The 23,928-nt window shown below is 40.4% G+C and overlaps 2 protein-coding genes across 3 annotated transcripts; both read right to left on the reverse strand.

Annotated features, from left to right (window-relative positions):
* Positions 1 to 748: 748 nt before the first annotated feature.
* On the reverse strand, positions 749 to 3,211 carry LOC115737195 (cyclin-dependent kinase inhibitor 7-like). 2 transcript variants are annotated; one of them, XM_048278637.1, is made up of 5 exons: positions 2,651 to 3,211; positions 2,433 to 2,492; positions 2,143 to 2,286; positions 1,931 to 2,018; positions 749 to 888 (listed from the first exon to the last, which is right to left on the reverse strand). In XM_048278637.1, the coding sequence occupies exons 1-4, from the start codon at positions 2,971 to 2,973 to the stop codon at positions 1,952 to 1,954; spliced, it is 594 nt and encodes a 197-aa protein (XP_048134594.1). In that variant the 5' UTR covers positions 2,974 to 3,211; the 3' UTR covers positions 749 to 888; positions 1,931 to 1,951. The 2 variants fall into 2 exon arrangements, with proteins under 2 accessions (XP_048134594.1, XP_048134593.1); XM_048278636.1 differs by having other exon boundaries at positions 2,433 to 2,482; positions 2,641 to 3,211.
* Positions 3,212 to 9,026: 5,815 nt separating this feature from the next.
* Positions 9,027 to 20,552, reverse strand: LOC115737194 (presequence protease 2, chloroplastic/mitochondrial). Its single transcript, XM_030669199.2, has 19 exons — positions 20,117 to 20,552; positions 19,698 to 19,881; positions 18,164 to 18,338; positions 17,955 to 18,087; positions 17,769 to 17,839; positions 16,703 to 16,786; positions 16,352 to 16,442; positions 15,438 to 15,958; positions 15,152 to 15,316; positions 14,859 to 15,077; positions 14,647 to 14,774; positions 14,158 to 14,347; positions 12,591 to 12,674; positions 12,421 to 12,518; positions 10,495 to 10,759; positions 10,252 to 10,414; positions 9,990 to 10,170; positions 9,775 to 9,846; positions 9,027 to 9,373 (listed from the first exon to the last, which is right to left on the reverse strand). The coding sequence occupies exons 1-19, from the start codon at positions 20,412 to 20,414 to the stop codon at positions 9,232 to 9,234; spliced, it is 3,264 nt and encodes a 1,087-aa protein (XP_030525059.1). The 5' UTR covers positions 20,415 to 20,552; the 3' UTR covers positions 9,027 to 9,231.
* Positions 20,553 to 23,928: the final 3,376 nt, after the last annotated feature.

Below are 23,928 nucleotides of genomic sequence, written 5' to 3' on the forward strand. Positions count from 1 at the left end.
ACTTCTTGATTTATTCTCTCTTTCCTTTATTGCATATCGTGTGTTTATCCTTTGCTTCATGTTGAGATCGTGACTCGCCTAATTCGCCACGATCTTACTTAGAAAACAATGCATGGAAAAAGCACCTGGTTGTTTTTGGGGGGACGATTATTACCTTGCACTTGCACTTTCCCTCTGAAAAATTAGAGACGAAAGAGCCCAGAGCATGAGTTGCCATCTGACGCTCATGTAGCGAATGGTATGGAAGGGGAGTAGCAGTGTGAAGTTGAGTAATCTAATTCAGAAAGCTCTGTCCGAAAAACATACGGTCTCCCCTCATTTACATGGTATCGGAGCTAGGTTCTACTTCCGCCTCATTTATTTCGCGTGTGCAGTCCCCGTTTGTCCGTCCAATTAATTTTTCGCTAGTGATATACGGATACACCCATCGACATCGACAATACTTGGCTCGCCTGGAAGGGGGGCAAAGTCACTTCTTTTTTGTGTACTGTTCCGACACGATATCGGAGCCTCTCAATCTGTCGAATCCCACGCACCGTTCTCGATCCGGCTTGCACGTGAGAGAGGTATCGAAGTATCCCCACATCGAATATTTACAAGATCTGTGCACCCTTCTTCCTCCGTTTATCAGCTTAAATTTTTGGAACGGAAGTTGTAACTTGCCATTGAGCGACCATGATCACGATCGAGATCGAGATCGAGAGAGGGCAAAAGCAAAAGGGGGTAAAAAGAGTTTTACGTACGTGGGTTTAAGGTTGGGAAGTCGATCATGCATAAGGAATGGTCCCCCAGCCGCGAGGCACGTGCGCAGTTGCCTGTCAATACCGAAGAGAAGAGATTTGAGAACCGCATACGCATTCATGATGGATGGAAAGCCTCTCAGCCCACCTCGCAAGAAAATTATTTGCAATGACCAACCCCCAACAAATCTACAAAAATAAAATTAAATTAAAAAGAGAGAGTATATTCTCGCTTTAGGCATCCAAATCAAGTACACTTCAGCAAGAATACTTCTGAACTATCAATAATTATTCTCAGAGAGCGGGGCGAGAATCGTAATTTCATATAACTCGGAGGACCGAAACGGGAAAAAAATTCACACCCTGTACGACCAAGGGGAATTGCAAATATTTTTTTTTGTGTTTTAATCCTAATTTCGACTGGGATTTTTGCAATTTTCCCGCAAAAGGGAAGAGAGAGAGAGAGAGAAAAAAAAAAAGCTGTACACGTCACCAACATTTTCATTTGTTCACACTTTGCTCCTCCCTCTCTTTCTCTCTCTCTAGATTAGGGGTGAGCGGTTTTAGGTTCCTTACGGGTTCCACCCGAAACCCGGAACCTACTCGTTAGAACATGTTCCTCATTTTTTGGAACCCGAAACCTACCCGTCATATCCTGGAACCCGGAACCTACCATGTCACAGGTTTTAGGGTCGGTTCCAAGGTACCCGAGAACCTATCAATTTCTTTTATTTTATTTTCTTTTTTCATTTTTAGTTAAGCAAAATGAGAGTGAACGCTACAACATCTAAGAGAAAGTAGAGGTGAGTGATTTTAGGCTATGTATAGGTTACATTTAGAACTTGAAACCAATCCATTTGAACACTTTTATCATTTTTTGAAACCTAAAACCTAAAAAATTGTTTGGCTCCAAATTATACACTCATCATCGGATGCCATAGAACATTGTATGATTGTGCAAAAATATATATCAAGAAAAATATAAAAATTTATTTCGGAATCTATGGTCCAAGTTCCAGGTGGCGGAACTTGGAACCTACCCGTTGGAACAGGTTCCTTAATTTTTAGAACCTGGAACCTACCCCGCATACCTTAGAACTTGGAACGAAAGCGGATCCTACGGGTTTCGGTTCCGGGTTCTCGGTTCTACCCCGGAACCATGCTCACCCCTAATATAGACGTTGCGGAACTGACCTTGCGTCATCTTGGCATCACGGCTTCGGGATCCACCCGTAGCGGCCTTCGAGGGGGACGTCCATGACGACGTCGTAGTTGTACCTGCCAAATCGGGAGGACGAAGAAGGAGAAGGAAGCAGCAGCAGCCGCCAAATGGAATTTGCTATCAGTCACCTAGGGTTCCGATCGTTCTTTTGTTCGACTGAGCAGTAGAAGAATCACTCACTTCTCCGTGAACCGCTGCTGCTCGCGCGTCTCTGCCGCCGAGAAGAACGATTCCAGCTCCGCTCGCGACGGCATGTCCGCCGCGGGAGGCCTCCGTTCGCTCACCGACTTGGCGGCGACGTGGCTCGACGGAGTGGTTTCTCTGCTGCAATCGGAGACCGACAATTGACTAAAGTCCGTCGGTGCAAAAGACAGCGAAATTCTCTCGCTCAGAGTAAGTTATATAATTGAGAAAGAAACGCGAGGGAGAAATCTGAAGAGGGTCGAAATTGAAGAATGAATGTCGAGTACCTGAAATAACTGTTGCATGTTGATGCTTCGGTTTCGAAACTCTTCGCCTGCGATTGCACCGTTCGAGATCTTCGGTTAATTGAGTAACGGAGGTGGCAAAACGGCCAGAATTCTCTCTCTTTCTCACTCGCGAACACGCACAGACGTCGAATCACACAAGAAAACGGAGAGAGAGAGAGAGAGAGAGAGAGAGAGAGAGAGAGAGATTCACCTGTTGTTGCTGATCGGCGACGACGACGTCGAACTTCTCCTTCACAATGTCGGAGGACTCTTCGTCACTCCTCGCCGAGGAACGAGGCGTCTCCAACGGACCGGAGCTCGAGCTCGAGGCGAAGTCTCTGGACACGATCTCTCCGGACTCCGACGGCACACTGATCTTCTCCGACGAGTCCTTACATGGAAGAAGAAGAGGCGGTTCGCCCTCGCGCTCCTCCGGCCGTAGTTCGAACAACTCTCCGAGGACGAAGGCGAGCCTTCCCCGCTTCGACGCGGTCGGGCTCGAAGCTTCGGTGAGTTGTCGCGTCGAGCGATGGTCTTCCATTGCAGCGCGCGCTCTCTCTCTCTCTCTCTCTCCCCCGAGTCTCGACCTGCGGTGGCGATTTGAAGTAGAAAGAGAGGCGAGGCCGAGATGGACGGCTGAGATTCCAGTTATATTTCAAAGTTTGGTGTGGGGCCCAAGCTCGCAGCCACCGATGGCGTTAAAGAATGATCTGACGTTCGATGCGCTCATAAAGTTCTTTCTGCAGTGCATGGTTTTACCTAGTGCGGCCGTGCTAATTTTAAATCGCCCCAGACTTAAGCTGCGCATGGTAATCATTCTATCCCGAAAAACTGATTCTGATTAAAATGATTTTTTATGATTCTGTTCCCGATTGAGTTTTAGAGAATCAGAACGCGTTTGATAACTGCCCAAAATTTTTGTTCCCGCAATAGAAACGCATTTGATAATCGTACAAAATTTCTATTTCAAAAAATTGTTTCTCTTCCTAATTTTTTTCATTTAAGTCAAATAACTATGTAGTTACTTTGTAAAATTTCATTCTAAATTGAAGACTAATTTTCAATTCATACTAAAATAATTTAAAATACATTATTTTTTTAGCATGTCATAAATGAAATACAAATTTTAATATATTACGTTTGAAGTTCGATTGAAACATGAGAAAGTTCTCATATTAAGAACTCATTTTTTTCTTTCAATGTTGCATTATCCAAAATACATACAAACATAGTAGCCAAATAATCAAATTATCCACTGACCAAAAAAAAAAAATTAAATTATCTTCCTTGATACGAAGTACAAGTTTTTCACTATTATTTTGTAGCTTTTGTCCTAAATCCAAGTGGGTGTTTAGCTTCAACTCTACGTGCAAATGTTTACATTTTGTGACACACTGCTACGAGTAAGTATGTTATCATCCACATGTTGGATGCCATCATCGTCTGTAACATTTTTTGCGTAAGAGTGAAATATATGAAATCTATGAAATTTAGGCCCAAATTTATGAAAATGAGGTCAAACTAGTCTAATATAAGCTTATTCTATTTTTAGGGATTTTCTAAATTTTTGGCAATTTTTTATTTTATTTTTATTAGGTTGAGGGAAAAGTGACGAGAGAACTAAAAGGGAAAAGTGAGAGATGTGAGAATTCATTTTGTTTTGTGATTCTCAAAAGTGATTTTTTTTCTAAAACCAACTTTTTTTTGGTTTTGGATTTTACTTTAAAACCGATTCTGATTCTCTAAAACCGATTCTGAGAACGTAATCAAAATCAAATTTATTTACGTTACCAAACGCGATTCTCATCCTTTTTTGTTCTCAGAATTAAAATCGGAGAATGAGAATGGTTACCATACGGGCCCTTAATCTATCGGTGCAACCACCCATGTTAGGTGACGCCGGATTAAAGACATGTCTTAAAATAGCCAGCCTCGTGGAAGGTAGGCGGTGCCGCCATGACGCCGTCCGCTTTGATCGCATCCTCCTTGTGTCACGGAGCGCGTTGTGTTATCTGAGTCTAAGATTACGCAAAATTCGGGTGCTGACGCAATGGCCTATATTTTAAGCGGCGGGAGGTCCGAGACATATCTAAACAAACTCGCGAGTCGACAGCAGCCGCCCACTGGGAGAGTAGGCCGCGATCACCTAGAGCTCCGAGGTTGGAATCACCCCTCGACAATGGCCACCGCCAAAAGCGGTCGAGAGTTTGAGGGAGAATCCTCCTAATGCACTAATTTCGGGAGGTCATTTTCAAAGTCGATTCTATAGTACCGGATAAGGGGAAAAGTACCAAAAAATTTATACACCTCTTACATTGGTACCAATTTATCTTAAATCTTTCAATGGACTAATTTAGTCTTAAATCTTTTTGTATTGGTATCAATTTAGTCCATTTGGCCAATTTAGGCCCAAAACCGCTAACATGGACGCCGGCCATCCCAAGTGACACCATTGATGCTGACGTGGAATATTTTATATAATTTTTAAATAATTTTTTGAATTTATTATTATTTTTTTTATATTTTCCCCCTTGTTTATTTCTTTCCCTTTTTCAACTCCCGTTCACTGTTTTGTTGCACTTCTTGCAAGTGGTCGGCTGGCCATTGGCCATGCCAGCTAGGGCCGGCCTCACCGGCCATAGGCGGAGTCGGCCTCACCGGGCCAAGAGGGAACACTAGCAAGGCCCCCTCGACAGATCTAGCAAGGGCAACCTCGCCTAGGCGAGGCCGGTCCTCGTCCGACCTCGCTTGGGTGAAGCAAGGCCCGCGCGAGCCCCGCCCGGGCGAGGGTGAGGCCAGCAAGGCTCACCTTGTCTTGGGCGAGGGTCGGCTTCATCCTCGCTCCGGCCACCTGGGCAAGGATTGTCGGGTCTCACCTAGTCCAAGGCTAGCCTCGCCCTCGCCTAGGCAAGGGTTGGTGAGGCAACGCGAGGTCTGTGATCGGTGGTCGGCTGGCCACTGGGAATTAGAGTCGTGGAACAGAGAATAGTAGAAGAAAACAGGGCAAGAAAAAAGGGGAACAAAGAAAATAAGGGAAAAAAAGAAAAATAATAATTACAATTTTAAAAAAATATTTAAAATTTATAAATAAAAAAAAATTCCACGTCAACGTCGGCGATGCCACGTAGGATCGCTAGAGTCCACATTAGAGGTTTCCGGCTTAAATTGGCCGGATAGACTAAATTGATACCAATGCAAAAAGGTTTAAGACTAAATTGATCCAATTAAAAAGTTCATGACTAAATTGGTATCAATGCAATAGGTTTAGAACTTTTTTGGTACTTTTCTCACTAGATAAGCAATTTGGATTTTTGCGACATGTATGGAAGCACAAATAGGGATAAAGGACCTTTGCTTCTCTTACACATCCGCACGCTTTCGAGTTTCAAGCTTTCTCGATAGTTGAGTCTAAGTAGAAATAAGTTTAAGAATGCGCTTATTTTGTGAAAAATGAATTATTTGAAAAATGATTTACTTAAAATGATTGTTCGTATCACTTGAAATAGTTAGTCAATGACAAATACTTTCATTACAAATAACAATTTATGTTTAAAACATTCATTTGTATAAGCAATACAAGTGATCACTTTTAGAAAAAATATTTTTCACATAGGTTAATACCACGAAGAGCCCCAAATTGATACACACGTGACAAATTTACCATAAACTATTTTTTTACCATAAAAAAATCCCAAACAGGTACACCTTCGACAAATTTACTCCAACTTGGTACATATATGATAAATTTACCTTTTATTAATTTTCATTAAATTTTATCGTTAAATTGCTGAGTTAGATGACCCATAATAATTATTGGGTGTACACATTGGGAGTTTTTACCCTCTGTTTATCATAAGTGTATCAATTTGAGGTTTTTTGTGACATTAATCCAATTTAACGGAAACTAACGAAGGATAAATTTATCATGTATGTATCGGTTTGGGATTTTTGATGGTAAAAAAAAATTGTTTGAGATAAATTTGTTACAGATGTACCAGTTTGGGATTTTTGATGATAAAAAAAATAGTTTGGATTCAATTTGTCACATGTGTATCGGTTTGAGATTTTTTGTGGCTTAAAAAATAGTTTGGGGTAAATTTATCACATGTGTACCAGTTTGGAATTTTTCTTGATATTAAGACCTTTGAAATTATTTATTTTTCACGAAATAAATAGAGCCTTAACATGTCAAAAAACTTGATATTGACGCCTCATATTCACTAAAGTAGGGGAAAGTAAAAAAAAAAAGTCATAAAGCTATTGCATTTGTATCAATTCGGTTCTAACCTTTCAATTGAATTAGTTTAGTCCTAGACCTTTCATATTTGTGCCAATTCAGTTCATCTTGTCATGGACGAAAATCGCCGACATGGACATCGCCTATCTTATGTGACAAGAATTATGCTGAAGAGGATATTATTAATAATATTTTAATAATTCTTTGAATTTTTTATAATTGATGTAGTTCTCGTTTCTTTTCTATTATTTTTTCTTTCATTTTGGCCAGCATGGTCCGCCTCAACCAAGGCCTTCATGACCTTGTCGGCTACGGTCGAGGCGGCCGTCGAACAGATCTAGCAAGGCTTGGGTGACGGCCGCTACCCTTGCCTGGGTAGGTGAGGGCTTGCTGGCCCTCCTTGGTCAAAACGAAAGGAGAAAAAAAAAAAGAAAAAAATTTATCTTTCTAAAAAAACGTGAAAAAATGTTCACGTTATACCGCCGTCCTATGTAGGATGGTTGGAGTGCACTTTAGCTATTACCGATTAAAATTGACCAGATATACTGGATTGATATAATGTAAACGGTTTAGGACTAAATTGATCTAATTGAAATATTTATTGGTAAATTGACACGAATGAAAAAAGTTATAATTTTTTTTTTTACTTTTCCCCAATAAACACATCTATCGAGATTATCACGCCGTCTCGTCCTCCTCGTCCTCGTCCTCGTATATCTATGACAAGAAGTACATTGGACCAACTTGGGACAGGAAGCAGCAAAGTAGGGCATCAGCAACTTTGCTAGACTGGTTAATTCACAGAGACCCCCACGAAGCAAAAAGAGAGCAATCAATGGTCCCCTCCTCCTCCTAACAGATTGGCAACAACCTTCCAAATTGGAAGGTTTGGAAAGAAGGAAGGATCAGAACTGAGTCAGACATGAGACAACAAAGGTCTTGCTCGAAGCTGGACATCTTCTTCGGTTGTTGTTTTCTTTCGGTTTTTAGGGCGTGTGGTCCTAGAAAACTTGCTGTCGATTAAGGCTTCCTTGTCGATTAAGGCTTCCTAGTACAAGGCACGGAAGGACAAAGTTTTCTCTATCTGAAAATGGCATCCCGTGAATGAGGCACCGTCGTTATCTCATCTGAGTTAAAAAAGAAATTTTGACATGTAGTGATCTCATTGTCTAGTAACTATGGGACGACGTCGCGATAAACCGCGAAAACATTTCCATTTGTTATTTCATTTTGTTTCTTGTAGCCTAGTTTCGATTTTCTTGGGGTCCGAACGATTTCGATCGAAAAGTTTAGACTACTGATTTGCAAGAACGTTCGAGCATTTCTAAGCCTTTCCCGATCTTCCTGCGCAGGGGATTTGAAACTTCGAGTTGACATGCCCTCGGCATGAAAACCCGCAATGTGTCAGGTGGTCGGCTGGCCCAGGCGCGAACTGAGGTCGGAGTTGAGAATCTTCGGAGAGGATGAATGTATCAGATGTTAAACGAATGGTGTCTATGTGATACAATCAGCCTCCTGGACCCCTACATGGTACCACTTTAGTACATGGAGTACAATGTTACTGATACAATCTGAAGATTTTCCTCTGAGGAAGCACATGCACACCGTGAGTATAACCCTAATCGTGAGTATAAAACGCTGCAAAAATGAAGTAACAGAAAGATAACTTCCATCTCATCAAGCCGGTTCACGTTAGTTTTTGCAGAAAAACACAAGTCGCACCACCGCTTTCTTCATTCACTGGGATTGGCTCCATTCGGGGACGAGCGATAGTTGATTTCAGCTGCGCTGGGAACGAGAGAGTTGGTTAAGATGCATCGCTGTCTGCTTGATGTTTCGCACATGTAATGAACCCGACCACTGAACCACCGAGGGCCGTGATCCCGACGTCGTATGTTTAGGTAAAGAAGGGTACCGAATTCTGTTGCATTGCGATACAGAGCTGGAGGTCATACTTTGCACAGTGACAACGATTCTCATGTAAGAGATCAAGCTCTTTGTGCTCCGGCATCAATCACAAGCACTAAGTGATTCAATACCTAGAGAAGTATCGCATAGCTATTTGGCCCCTTGCAAGACCGTGATCTCTCACTTCTCTTAATATTCAAGTATGCCAAGTTTCGACCAAAAAAAAAAAGTATGCCAAGCATTTTTTGACCAAAAAAAGGTATGCCAAGCATTTCTTTTATTGAATTGAATGCGGTAAAGTGTCAATCTCTCTTTGCACGTCGAGTCCGACTCCGCCTAATCACCCTTTCGGAATATCTAGCCCCACCTTGCTTATGTTCTTACACTCAAAAGATTGCACTAATCATCAGACAAAGCTGATAAAACCAGTAAATCGAATTCACAATCGGTTGTATCAACGGTATAAATATGCGCCTTTCCTTTCCTCGAGATATGAATACAAAGTCACGTTACATTGACTCTCCTCGTTGCGTTGCCTGTTATAACTGGATTTAAATTGGAATAGAAACACTGAACATTCCAACAGACATTGCAAGTATAACAACGGGGTAAAAACATTCCCCTACCTTTCTGTCTAGTGCCGCCTGTACCCATTTAAAGCACATTCTTCACTCGAAAGAAGTTTGGCCGCTCCTTATTTGCAGCTTCAACATCATCAGGAGATGCCACTGACGCCACAACTCCCTTATCTTTGACTGATTCAATCACATCAGCAAAATCTCTGAAATCTTTCAAGCTGCGAAACCAAAAAAGGAAGGTTAAAAGGAAATATCGAAAGAAAGGTGAAAATTACTCGGGCCAAGCATTGGATGGTTGCGAGAAAATCAGCTGATTTTGCCTGCTATATTAATAAACTACATGATGGTTTTATCCTAGCTCTATCACTAATAAATAAGACGATGGTTTTTTTCCCGTCAGCAATTAGATTCTTCAATTCTTTAAACTTTTTGCTTGACTGCAAATATTTTCATGAATAGAACACCACCCGATTGGAGAACCTCTTCCGAATGATAATGAAGCACAGACTATGACTACGATCACTCCATATTCTGTTCATCTGAATCTTAAACAAGTATCACCAGGACAGTAAGTTAAAACTGTTCTCCTTATTGGTGGAAGATGGAAAAAGATCTTTACCTAGTGGACAGTATTTCTTCACGCCGCCTTTGCCGCTCCTCCTCTGTAATTCCCAAGAGGTACCGTAACAAGCTGAAAGAAAGGATCGATCACAAGTTACAACTATTACAGTAACAGCAAGGTGACATCACCAGGATTCACTTACTCTTTTCTCCCCTGCATCTTGAATGAAAGCAAACAGATACAAAAGGAAGCAGAATGTGCCATCAGCATACCTGCTGTAACCTTTGGCATCAGGTAACTGGTAAGAGTCTACATCTCCAATGGTCCCAATAATTGCTTTGGTTAGGGCATCATCATCCATTTCCAGCTCTCTTAGAAAAGCTCCAGTTGCATCGTAAATGCCAAGTGTTTTTAACAAGTTTGGATCTCGATAAGATAAAAAGGAGAACACTCCTGGGAACGAAAACCATAGGTTCAATGTAAATCTCCAGCAATGATACATGTAGCCAATATGATAACAATGTAGAGCCTCACCTGAGTGAGTATCGAAGTCACAGAAACCTCCATAAGCCCCACCACTGACACGCACACGGTCCCACAACCATGTATTACTAATGTATTTTGAGATGACATATGCACTACCATCAAGTTGATATCCCGTTTCATAGATGTTAGCTGCTTTTCCAACATAATTAACCTGCAGAGTGCCAGGTCATATGTCAGTGAGTCGGAAAAGAAGCCAAGGCCAACAGAGTTCCTCAAAGAAGTGATTCTAACCTGAGTAGGTATCACAATAGCTTCATTTTCCCGAGAAAGGCTGGCCCTCCAGCTATTGGCCCCAACATTTGAATTGCTGGGAAGCATATCAAGAAATTTTCTAACAAACTTCTCTGAATTTTTCAGGTTCGTCCCATCAGCAGTCATATTTATCAAGCAACCATCCCTGGAAAGCAATGACTTGCGAATCTCCTCAAGAGATGAAGAAATTCCATCCCAGTCACGATCAACTCTCTCTTCGAGATCTCGTAGAAATTCCAGGTAGCTACATGTATAATAAGAATGCCATAACTTCCATTAGATGATATCTTTAACATCAAATTTCCCAACAGCATTTGTGGCAACTACAAGATCCTTGATGCAGAAGGGAAGGAAAAAGAGTGCATTTGCAACAAGTGTATGCTTATTCCTTTCTTTCTTTCTGTTTTTTGCGCCAGGGGAGGAGGGCTCATGAGGGACAGTCTGGCATAAAAACAAAGAACACTCCCAACACAAAACATTTTCTCAGACAAGATGTTCAGTTCAGGCCAATATCGAATTAGTTTTCTAAATCCTAAATCAAATTCTTTACAGGACGAAAAAACAACCTAAGGTCTAAGGGTTAACAAATTAAAAGTTGCAGATGATGCACATACAATAAACAGCTGCACAACCAAACATGTTCCAAGCAAAGGAAAAAAAGAAAGCAGTTCAAAAACCGAGACATACTAGAATAGAAGCCACATGTCAATATTTTAGAGAATGTACGCATGATTCACATATATGTTATGGTGCAATTCATGGGAATTTTGTGGTTTAGAAAGTCGAGGAGGAGCAATATACTGGTGGATTTGCAGCCAAAACATGAACTCCCATCCAAGGCCATGGAAGGACTTATACCTAGCCTGTAGCTCCTCAACTTTTATGAGCTAAGGCTCAAAGAAATGCTATCGGTGATCAGTCGGGATTTCGAGACATGTGCTCTAAACCAACGAATGGAGTGTCTATCAGCATCTAACTCCTCAAAGTTATTTGCAGCCAAAACATGATCTCCCATCCAAGGCCATGGAAGGACTTATACCTAGCCCGTAGCTCCTCAACTTTTATGAGCTAAGGCTCAAAGAAATGCTATCGGTGATCAGTCGGGATTTCGAGACATGTGCTCTAAACCAACGAATGGAGTGTCTATCAGCATCTAACTCCTCAAAGTTATTTGCAGCCTGTAAGATTTGATGGGACCACAGCCAACTACTCTAAAAGCTTAAGCTGATAGAAGAAGGTGTGGTTTAATATTTATATATTCCAACACTCCCCCTCACGCTTAGTCTGGTCTTTTTGCTTAGTACTAAGCGTGGAAATATTCATTTGGGGAGGCAAATAGGGGCCTGGAAAGATTTGAACTCGGGACCACCCGCTCCGATACCATGTAAGATTTGATGGGACCACGCCCAACTGCTCTAAAAGCTTAAGCCGATAGAAGAAGGTGTGGTTTAATATTTATATATTCCAACACAGCCAAAACATGATCTCCCATCCAAGGCCATGGAAGGACTTATACCTAGCCTGTAGCTCCTCAACTTTTATGAGCTAAGGCTCAAAGAAATGCTATCGGTGATCAATCAGGATTTTGAGACATGTGCGCTAAACCAACGAATGGAGTGTCTATCAGCATCAAACTCCTCAAAGTTACTTTATTATTTATCCTTACCTTACTGCTCAATCTTTCATAGTACGAGAATATCTTGTTTTGAATGAAATCATACAATTTCTTCTATAAAAGGTGTTTCTTATTGACTCAAATGCAGTTCATAGATTGCTTGGTCTGTCCTATTATGTCTTGCCACTACCACTCATCAGTGTAGATTAAAGAACGGAAGAAACACAGACAAATAAGAAGACAAAACAGCAGGATGGGGGTAATTTAAAGAAAAATCCAAGTTGCACCACCTGACACCACCCATTTGCTCAGAAATCCACCCAGCAATATTCAACTTTGCATCCATCCTAGCAGCTGCAATTCCATGGCCACTGCCTCTCAGTCGATTCTGCGTGTAAAAATTACATCTGAGCAAACTCACAAATGGAGATATGTGTTGTCCATCTTAATAAAAATGTACCTCCATTCTTGCTTTGCTCTGGGACACAAATTGCTTAAACCTCTGCTGATCCGTAAATTGAACTTCTTGAAGAATGCAATTAACCTTAATGGTAAATAGAAATATAAGCCACTTATCAAGATCACCTACTAAACTGAAATGAGAAAAAATAAGTTTTAGCAAAAGTCAAAGCCCAAGGAGGAATGAGCATTAGAATAATAAAGTAAAAACATACAAACTAAATCCATTCTTATCACATAAACAGGCAAACAATGAGGTTTCTTACTTATGTTTTTAAGATAACAAGGCTACCTTGGCATAAGTATAATCAAGTCTATTGATGTATTCCAGTGAATTGTAAATGTCAGAATCAAATGTCAAATGAAACAGGCAACTTGTCAGATCTCCAGATTCAAATAAGAGGGATAGATGGACAGATCTACTTCTCTGTTCATAAATAGCAAAAAGGATTTCCCTTGCATTTCTTGGATAGCCAGAAAGACTCTCCCAATCCCCTTAGGTAACAGGGCCACCTCAGCGTTACTTCTATGATCTTAGGAGCAATCCCAAACCTGACTCTGATAGCTTTATACCCCATGGTATCCTCTGGAGGATGAGAGCCAATTTTAGACAATCTATATCCAGACTTAAGGGTTTATATGCCATTAGATTGGCCCTTTTGTAGAAACTATCCTTTCTCTGTTTAGGCACTCCCTCCAATCTTCACTCATAGAGCTAAGAGTAAGAGAAAGGACGAGATGCATCACAAATTCACAATTAACTGCTTTTGTCCACATGGTAGCATCAACCTCTACAATCATCTTTTTTGTTTGTCTTTATAGGTAAAGAGAAATCCCTGTAGTGCATGAACGGCCTGCGAAACCATATGAAGAAGAGCTAAATTACAGGAGAAATCCACATTGTCAACAAATGAATTTACATCCACCAGTAATTTTCCACTACACTGAAAGAGTAAGGCTTTGACTCTTGTTCCATAATTACAAACACAGAAGACTCCTCTCCCTCATAGGCACTTGTGTTTCACTATTTCCAAGTCAACAAAAAACCAGAGAGAGGAATCGAACACATCCTACTTTTCGCATCGCACAGCAAATGAATCCACCGACTGTTGTCAAATTTAACAAGTACTAGATCATTTAAATTTCTGACGTTTTCATTAGTTATCCTACTCTTTGGCCTCACCAGGGCTCTTATAAGTAATAGGGCAAATGCATAGCTGTTGGATAATCCAAACTGGCTAAAACCCATAAAAATTTGAGAACTCTCCTCGTATGTCTCTATATACTACATATTTTGTAACTTTAGGACAACTCATTTTTTAGTGCTTAAATTTAGTCTTTCCTATATTTGGGGCTCTTGCTATCATCGTGACCTGATTAATCAGGTGACCACGCATCTACTGACACCTAGAAAACCTCATGGTGCAAGAGCTTTCTAAGCAAAGACTAGACAAGCAATCAAAGCAACCATAAGCCAACCAGAAAGAGTACTTCGACCAGTAAAAATTATCTACTGCGCAGAAGTGAAGCACATTGTCACAAAGAGTAAAAAACAAGAACCAGTATACCAGATTGAAAAGGTCTTCGGTGCGTCCAGCCATGGCTTTGCCACGGACAATGATATGGCTACAAGGATCCTCCTTGCCACGAACTGATGATGTGAATGGATAAACAGATATGCCTCCAGTTTTCCTTCCAATTAACTGATTAAGTTGCACAAAAGTCAAGTCCTTTGTCCCCATCTCCAGCAATGACTGACTGTAAGAGTGTAAGTACAGAAAATAATCAAATTGAAATCCCGTTCACTAACAAAGAAAGCATTTCAAAGAGAAATTGACATGTATATTAGATTGATCACTGCAGCCACCAAGATCAGCAGCATAGCAGAAGAATACTCTCTGTATGAGCTTCCAATACATATCTGACACAAAATTAAATCAGATTTGAATCGAACCATATCAAGCCTGAACACCTAATCTAATTCTTGGCGGCTGTGTTAAATTTACCATCTTTATGAACTGACGAGAATGACATGCTCTCTCTTTAATAAAACTTACCAGAAAAGAGGTACCAATTGAAGAAGTTCTTGCTTCAGAGAACTCATATTGAACACGACCTCAGTGTAAAGAACATCATTTGTGAAGAGATCGTGTTGCAGAACTTTCACGCCATTAATATCTCCAACCTGCATTACCATGTGAATGTTAAGAAGACCGGCAATGTGATACATAGCTTGGCATCACAAAGTTAACATGGTAAATAGGTTGACCTCTATAGGTACACGTATAGGCTCTTTAGGAATGTCATGCAGAGAAAGGCTTGGGACAGTTCTCAGAGCTTCTGGTGGGTCTGGAGTTTCCTGCTTCAAACGTAGCTCCTGTGTGGCACGTGTTAACTCAGCTAAATCTTCTTCTGTCATACTTGCTTTGACTTTCTCTAGAATTTCTTTCTCAGCAGCTTCATCACGGGAATCTTTCTCCGGATCAGGCTGAAACAGATGATGCTTGTCACAATCTGACATGTCAAACACGGAAGCGTTATAGACTCTGTAAGGTTGCATACCTGCATTTCAACAGTAACGAGATGCGGATTGTTCAAGATGAACTTCTCTATCAGTGGAGAGAAAACAGTCTTGGAGCCTTCCTTGGCTATTCTTGCTTTCAAGGCCATCAAGGGCTCCTCATATTTTAGTGGCTCAAAAGGATTCATGTCGTATATCCATTTTCCCTATAAATACGGAAACAGGTCAAGTAATTGAACCAAGGAAGACAATGACCAATCTTGATTGCAAAATCCAGCAGCAAGAAATGGAAAGTTAGAAGAGAATTAAAAAAGCCTTCTTGCTTACAATGGATCGAAGCATCAGAGACAAGCCACGGGGAAATGATCCGGTGTTGTTCTCTCTGAGAGAAAACTCAATGGTATTCATAGATGCCTCTACAGCATCTGTATCAAAACCTTCCTCTGCTAACTTTTTCAGGGTACTCATAATCAATTCCTCTACCTTTGGAATATCATCTTGAGAAACACCCTTTAAACCAATGCTGAACTGAGGCTGAAGGAGCTCGTCCTCAATCCCACCTCCAACAATAGCATCCCCCAGACCACTTTCTAACAAAACTTTTCTCAGTGGAGAAGCAGGAAATCCCAGCATGAGATGATCCAAAAATCCCAGTGTAAGTTCAGTCTCCAAGTCTAAGGGCTTATCTGAGAGCAACCAATTAAGGCATACCATGTGCTTCTTCTTCAACTCACCACCTTCACCAGCAGGGTATTTTTCAACAATCCTAACTGGCTTGGAAAACAATTTTTGGGTTTGCACTTTTGATTCATTTGCAGCGGGACTTGCATCAAACATGTCGAGGTACTCTGCAATAAAGCGTTGCGAAATTCTCAGCTCATCATCATCACTTTAAATAGACTAGCTAAGCATTACCATTTCTAGAACTGACAAAATTCAGCAATTTACTGAACAAATAACTGGAAGCACATACGAACAGAACCACACACCGGAATTTTCTGTACAACAATAGAAATGTTTAATCTGTTTAGTGCGCATAACCTTTGCCTAACACCATTTAATAACCAAATCCGGTTTTGCATGACATAAGCCAATGAGCTCAATACGATTAAGTAATCTTCGCCAACTTCTACTACCATACCATTCAGCAACAAAGAACTATTCTACTTCTAGGACAGGAGTGAATTTAAAGGAATACATCACACAAGCAGTAATAGCATCGAGTAAAATTGTCAAATTACCGCTAAGGATGCGGAGACGCTCATTTGGATCATCATCCCCATAAAACCATATCCTAGCATTGCTGGGATGGTAATACTTGCGATGGAACTCCTGTACAATTCAAAAAAGAAATAGAGAAATTAAGGGACTTATAGAAGAAATCCTTCAGACGTATCATCACCAGAGCAATCACTACCATTGTTATTTTCATTCTTTTCCACTCTTGGCATTCAAACTTTTGGAAATTGCACTATATTATGATGCTGACTCTCATGAAATAGGTAAACGTTTGTCACTATAGAAGATTACAAGCAGCAGCATTATGATTCCATTCGTAAAAACACTAATCGCAGATGGAACTACAGGCGAACCTTGAATTCCTCAAATGTCAGTTTAGGAATAACTTGTGGATCGCCTCCGCTGTCAACACCATAGGTATTGTCTGGAAAAAGAGCCTGCCATATACTATGGTAAGGTAATAAATGTTGTGTTCTAGATGCCAAACTGTTAGCGAACTCAGAACCACAATCAAATGCCTTCAAATAAATTAAACATTTAGCATGCTAGTAGTGTCATCCACACAGCCAAACAAGGATGGTCTCAAAAGAAATAATATCAATAGCAGGATGAGGGAGTTTATAGCGTGATGTATATGTATAGACATAGAAAAAGATCAAGCCAGATTCAGGAATTTATAAACCGACTGGATTGAATAAAATTGTCATCTGCTCTCCATAAGCAGGTCAAACAGATTCTATTTTAGGGAAAAAAATAAATCGTGTCAATGGAGCATAGTGGATGTTGATGGCAATATGATGGCGCATTTAAGGACTTAAATGCCTTCTAGCCCGAAAACCAAACTAAGGAGGGTGCTAAAATTGACACATAGACACCAGGGATACATTGTATCAGGAAAAACAATTATAAAATTCAGTGAAATACCTCAAAGGATGTACTTACTATGTTATATTAATTTTCACATAGGTCTTAAAAATTAATCAGCTCTAAACTACAGTTATATTCTGGCCAAAAAATAAATCTCAAGTAACATCAAAATGTTCTGCTGCGTTGAGGGGCAAAAGAAGCCATCCCTGAAGCAAATCCTAGTATGTATAGAATCTGCCAGGATATTTAAATCACGAATTACATTCCATAAAAGTCAAGAACCATTCTCCAGCTTTGCTCTATCTCTCAGCATAGGAAAAACAGTCAAATGAATAAGGGGAGGGAGACTGCACATTGGTCTGTTAAAGTGATCATGTCTGTTAGATGTTTCATTTTATACTCAGAGAACCTGGCAGATAAATGAAAAGACAGTAGGCCATGCAAAACAAAGAAGAAAAATGCCAACATGTACCAAGACGTTCTATATGCCCCAGATTGAAGATTGAATAGTCTACTGGATTTACAGGCATGCAATACATGAAATAAACTTGCCTGCTGTGAAGCTCGACCCAAGATACTATCAGGCTGGGAATAGACACCTTTCATCTCATTGAAGACGACACCTTATTCAGCATAACGTCGATTAGTTACCAAGAAGGCACAATAGAAAAAAACCTTTACTATCTGTAAGAATATATACAATTGATTGAGTTTCACTTGCACATCATTTATTGATACCTTTATAAGAAATTTCTTCAGAAGGATTGTTGAGTTCATAATGCCAACCCTCCTGTTGAAACGTTTGACTGTCGTCTATGCATTTAGGGAAGAAGACAGCATCTAAGTACACATCAACCAAGTTATAAAAATCCTGTTCCAATCAGTCAACCATCAGTATCAGCACGAGATTCATTTGAACAGATCTCAAGTTTCAACCTACTCTTCACCTTCATATTAGTGGAAGCAACAGGGTAGCAGGTCCTATCGGGATATGTAAATGCATTCAGGAAAGTGTGTAAGCTGCCTTTCAGCAACTCAACAAATGGCTCTTTCAAAGGATACTTCCGGGACCCACATAGGACACTGTGTTCAAGAATATGTGGAATACCAGTGGAATTTTCTCTGCATAAAGAATTCAGTAAAGCATAAGATATTGAATACTGTTAGGGTATAAAGGAGAAGATGATCTACATATGACAATCATCCAAAACCCTAAACTTAAAAAGAAATTTTTAGAGTTCAACAGGCATGATTCAAAAACACAAAAAGAAATTATTTCTCTTCTTTGCTAGTGGTTTCCAATAAAAGGAAGAACGATGGTAGCGTCAATTAAAAGATACGGCACCTTGAGACCATTTTCTGCATTGTCCACCACATCTTTACACCTATGGCTTATTGCCCAGAGAAGCATCTAGTTCTATATACTTCTTTCTAGATTTTCATATGCCATACCTTGTCTAGCAAGGAGGTCAGATTCCCTGCAACTCAACTGATCAAAGAAATGCACCAAAATGGGCAACTAAAGCAAATTCTATGAGAAAAATGTAATTTAGCTAGCCCAACCCACCTAATTAAAAATATTTTTCTAACATTTTAGTCAGGATCTTTTATACAATTGACCTAAAACTATGCTCCACAAATCTTAAATACCAAATGTATGCGACATCCATAAAATAATTAAATCTCATCAAGCAATACTCCATTATGGTGGGAAACATCAGATAACTAAGAAAAAATAATGTTCCAAGGCAGCCCCTGGTCCAAACATGACAGCAAAGGAGATTTTGTCAAGTATGATCACAACTACAGGACATCTCAACCCATCACCATACTCCCCTACCTATATCCTGTAGCATTTTCCTTGAGGTGCTGGAATAGGACTGACAGTATGAAAATGAATGATCCATCAACATGCCATGATTTCGACATACCAAGCAAGACTTGTCAGCAGAAATCACCAAAGCTCTTTCAGGGTGGAATTTGAAGAAGAAATCGCAGAGAGACCAATAAACATAAACTATAACCCAGTTCACCAGGTAACATGACAAGGTCCTATCTGCTAACGTTTATTGTACACCAGTTCATGCACAAAGCATAAATGAAGAAAAGGTAAAGGAGTCCATCTAGAGTTTATGCCTAATTTTTATTGTAAAAGATCATCCTTTACATATCCAGCTTTTCGTGTAGCAAGCGATTCTTGTCTCCAACCTTTTTTCTCCATGAATAAGGTATATGATGATGAAAAGAGGTGGGTGAAATGATAGCCAGATATGAGAAAATACACATAAAATAGAATAAGAAATTAACAAAAAAGAGGGGAAGGTCACAGAATCATCAAGCCAATCTTCTCAGATAAGCTCCATATAACAACTCGACCAATGGAGTAAAACGATAGATTTAGCATTTTAGCTACTGCTACCCACTCCAAAGTACGCCTCCCTCTCCAAATGCCAAATAGGACTCGATATGAAGAGCACTCACGGCGGTGTCCGGAAAACAATCCCAAAGACTTTGTTCTCATCATCGTTCGACACGGACATCACTTCAGCACCAGTCTTCTTATGCCTGAAGAGAGTTGCTTTGGATTTACACTCTTTAATGAACTCCTCCGACACCTTCTCGAATCCGTACTTCTCAGCAACCTCATACTGAACACCAGCAACCTCTGCAATTCCCAAACCACCAATCAGAATCTAAAAAGAATTGAACCCCGTGCCAACTGCGTTTAAGAATCGCTTATGCGTAAAACAGTAATTCCAAATGCCTATCCAACTACAGACAAGCACGTTAGGCACACAAATTCTCCAAGCAATAGCTTTTGACACCACAAAATTCACTACAACGTCTCGCGAAACATCCGTAGCCAGCTCGAGAGGGGCGGACTCGACGAACGGAATTACCTGGAGAGGGGGGAGTCGGAGTCGCGATGGCTCGAGGAGAGAGCGAAGAGAACCTCCGACCGAACCTGAGCGGAGAAGAAGAAGAAGAAGAAGACGACAAGGAGGGGAGTAACCTAGAGCGCCGGTTGTGCAGGGTACGCCGGGAGGCGCCGCTGATGGGGCGGCCGCCGCCGCGAGCAAACGAAGAAGAAGAGGAAGAAGGGCGGTGGAGCCTGCGAGTGTGGGAAGAGCGGGAGAAGAATCTGGTGCAGGCGAGAGAGGAGCAGGACAGGGAACGCAAGAGAGCCGCCCTCTCCATGAACGGAGCTTCGCGAGAGGAACGGAGTTGCAGAGCCGAGCGATGACGACGACAACGGACAAAAACCTAAAGCAGCAGCAGCGGGGTTTTATGGTGGATTGGGAGGGAAGTATGGAATGCTCGAGGAACTGGTGGCTTGGGAGTTGCCTGAGCTGCGTAGCTTGATTTTTGCCCAGAAAAAAAAAAATTTTGAGGAAAAATCTAAAATAAAAAAGAAAAAGAAAAATAAAAGAAAATAGGTTTATTTGGGAAAAACAAAACAAGTGAATATTTTTGAATATTTGGATTGTTTAGCAAATTAATGGTCAAGAAACATGTAAATGAATTTAATTTGAAAAATTTTCGACCACAAAAAACTTTAATTTGGAAAAAAAAATATGGCCTCCGATGCACCCAATCCAAAGTTATTTTCGTTGGTCTGATTCCCTTCAAATCCCCCGACTTTAGGTTCGATCTCAATTATTTCCCGAAAGTATTGTTTTCTTTATGCGAAAGAAAGTCACAAAATTTCGCTCCAGTCTTAAATATTGCCCTCGTTAACCTTTCGTCCTAAAGTTCGACAAAAAAAGAAAAAAAAATCTTCCGTCTTAGAAGTCGCTACTAGTTCATTCAGAATTGTGGAGATTATGGCCGTTCACGGGTTCGTTATCAGAACATGTGTATTCATCAACATCCTCACATTCATATAGAGCAACAATAACCTCCTGATGTTGATAATATCGAAAGAAACAGTGGTAATTCTTGGATGGAGAGTTAAGGGAGCAGATTTGACACTAGAGCGAAAGTTAATAACTTTTTTTAGATAAAAAAGAAATAGTCGGGGTACGATTGTGATTGGACCTCAAGTTGAGGATTCAATATGGAATAAGGCCCGTTTCCCGTCACCAAAATTTTAAAATTTGACAAACATACTCTCCGCCACAATTCCCTCCAAAATCCTAAAGTAATTACGTGAATAACGGCAAAAACAATTGATTTGAGTCTAACACGCTTTTAATAACCAACTTCGCTACGACATGAATTTCCCTTATTGTAACTTTCGTTATTTTTTTAATCACAATATTATGTCGCCAACACATTGTAAGATTAGGATTCATTAGAAGAATATACATGAATCTCGTGGATTTATTTGAAGAAGCTTCGAGGTTAAAATTAGGGGTGAGCGGTTCCCGGTCCGGTCCGCTTCCCATTAAAAATCGGGAATCGGACCGGTGGTCTCGGTTCTCACTTTTCGAATCTGCGGACCGGACCGGCCACCCTCGGAATCAAGAACCGGACCGGACCGTCGGTCGGTCCGGTTCCCAAGCGGTTCTAAGGATTTCCGATCCTAGGTTCCGAAAAGTGAATACACACTTTGATAGAAGACGCAATCGAGCTTGAGGTCGAGAAAACAATGGTCCGTGTACCACCAGCTTGGCGAAGTCAAGGCCTCTTCAATTGGCAGCTCTGGATCAAACTCTAAATGACCTAAACTTAAACAACAAGTAAACGTTAGGTTTGTTTTTTAAAAAAATGACCGGTCCGTCCCAGTCCGATCCTGGGCCCGAAACCAGGAACCAGATCGCCCTGTCACCGGTTCCAATTTTAGGAATCGGGAATCGGACCGGATCTCTCTAAAACCGAGAACCGGACCATCGGTCTCGGTCCGGTCCGGGCGGTCCCGATCCGGGCAGTCTTTTTTGCTCACCCCTAGTTAAAATTGGTGTAGAGAGATAGGGAGACATATGTGTATTTTTCAAATCAAGAAAAGGGCGTTGAAGTATTCTGCTTATTTTGAGAATTGCTTCGGTTTTATTATTTCCCATCATAGTTTAATCAAGACATCCCCATTTTCTTTTTCCCTTTTCTTAGCCTTTTTCTTGAAGAACAAGCTAGAGAGGACAGCAAAAGCATGTTCTATAGTCCCCGGTAAAACATACGAATAGGGAATTGTTTGATAATAAATATTATAAAAGGTTAATACCATGAAAAAAAAATCTCAAACTGGTATATATTTGCGACGAACCCAAATTAATTTTTTGACCACCAAGATTTCCAAACTGGTACACTTATAATAAATTTATCTTATGTTAGTTTCCGTCAAATTTTATCGTGAAATTGTCGAATTAGATGATATGTGCTAGTCGACGGGTGTACTAGTTCGGAGTGTTTACCCTCTATTTATCATAGGTATAGTAGCTTGGGGTTTTTTGTGGTATTAGCCCAATTTAACGAAAATTGACAGAGGGTAAATTTATCAAGGATGTACCCGTTGAGGTTTTTGATGATTAAAAAATTAGTTTGTAGTAAATTTGTTACACATGTACTAGGTTGGAGTTTTTACGATAAAAAAATTAGTTTATAGTAAATTGTCATATGTGTGCCGGTTTTGGATTTTTCGTGCTATTAATGCCGTTACAAATTAGCAACGAAATAATTGTTTTACCCCCTATAAAACTCCATAGTAGATTGTTACCCAATTTTTCCATTTATTACCGGTACACCGGCTTATTTTTCAGCAAATACTAATGAAATAATTAAATATGTATGATTTAAATACCTTGTCGATCACGAAGGGTAGTTCAATTTTACGACCTTTCTCATTTATTTATTGGTAACTCGTCAACCGATACGATGGATTTACCGCTGTAAAAGTGTTACTAATTACTTTCGAGTTTTGCGAGGGGGCTTGTTTAATGGCTTGTAAGTTACTGAAGACATAATGAATGGCGTTACTAACTGGCACTAAGTTTACAGGTAAGCTCTCTTATTTCTCGGTAAATTTTGTAACTTACTATTGAAAGGAACTTTGGTAAATTACTTACGTGTTCGGTAACTTACCACCCTAAGTGTAAGCTAGTCTATCCGTATGGTAACCGTAAATTAGTAATTTCTCATCTACGTTATTAAATTTCCTTGCAAAAAACAAAAAAAGAAAAAGATAGTTTCGGACGGGATTGGAACTTGTCTCATTCCCTATTCGGTTCAAGGTGCCAACGAAATTGCCCAACAGGTGAGCCCGTCACTACAGCCTCGCTAGGTGCAAGCAAAGACCGGCAACAGTCAAAAGTGTTAGGATTAGACTCATAAACACAACAAAATAGATAATAAACACGAGAAAGAGAAATCGAGGTACAAGATTCATCCTAGTTCACTCTTAAATTAAGGCTACATTTAGCAGATGATTCCATTATAATCAACACATTCCACGTCTACGTTACAACCCTTAATATAAGATAATGAGATTATATGTAAACTCAGTAGCTATTTATAGCCGCGAGCCCAAACTACCAATAAATTACGGGCTCAAACCAAAAAAGTCCTCAAGCTTCTAGGGGGCACTGCCTCGTATGACCCCTATTGAGACACCTCTCCCAAATCCCTGCCTACTCATCGAGGAGCGGGACGCCCATCTTTTTTTTTTTTTTTTTTGGTCAGTGGGAAGTATGAGCCACATGCCCCACCACTAAGGATAGAATTTGTGACTTTTGACTTGCAAACCACGTCTTGAACCGCTCGACCAACCATGTGGTTG

This window comes from Rhodamnia argentea, chromosome 5 (genome assembly GCF_020921035.1).
Source record: "Rhodamnia argentea isolate NSW1041297 chromosome 5, ASM2092103v1, whole genome shotgun sequence".
NCBI classification, from domain to species: domain Eukaryota; kingdom Viridiplantae; phylum Streptophyta; class Magnoliopsida; order Myrtales; family Myrtaceae; genus Rhodamnia; species Rhodamnia argentea.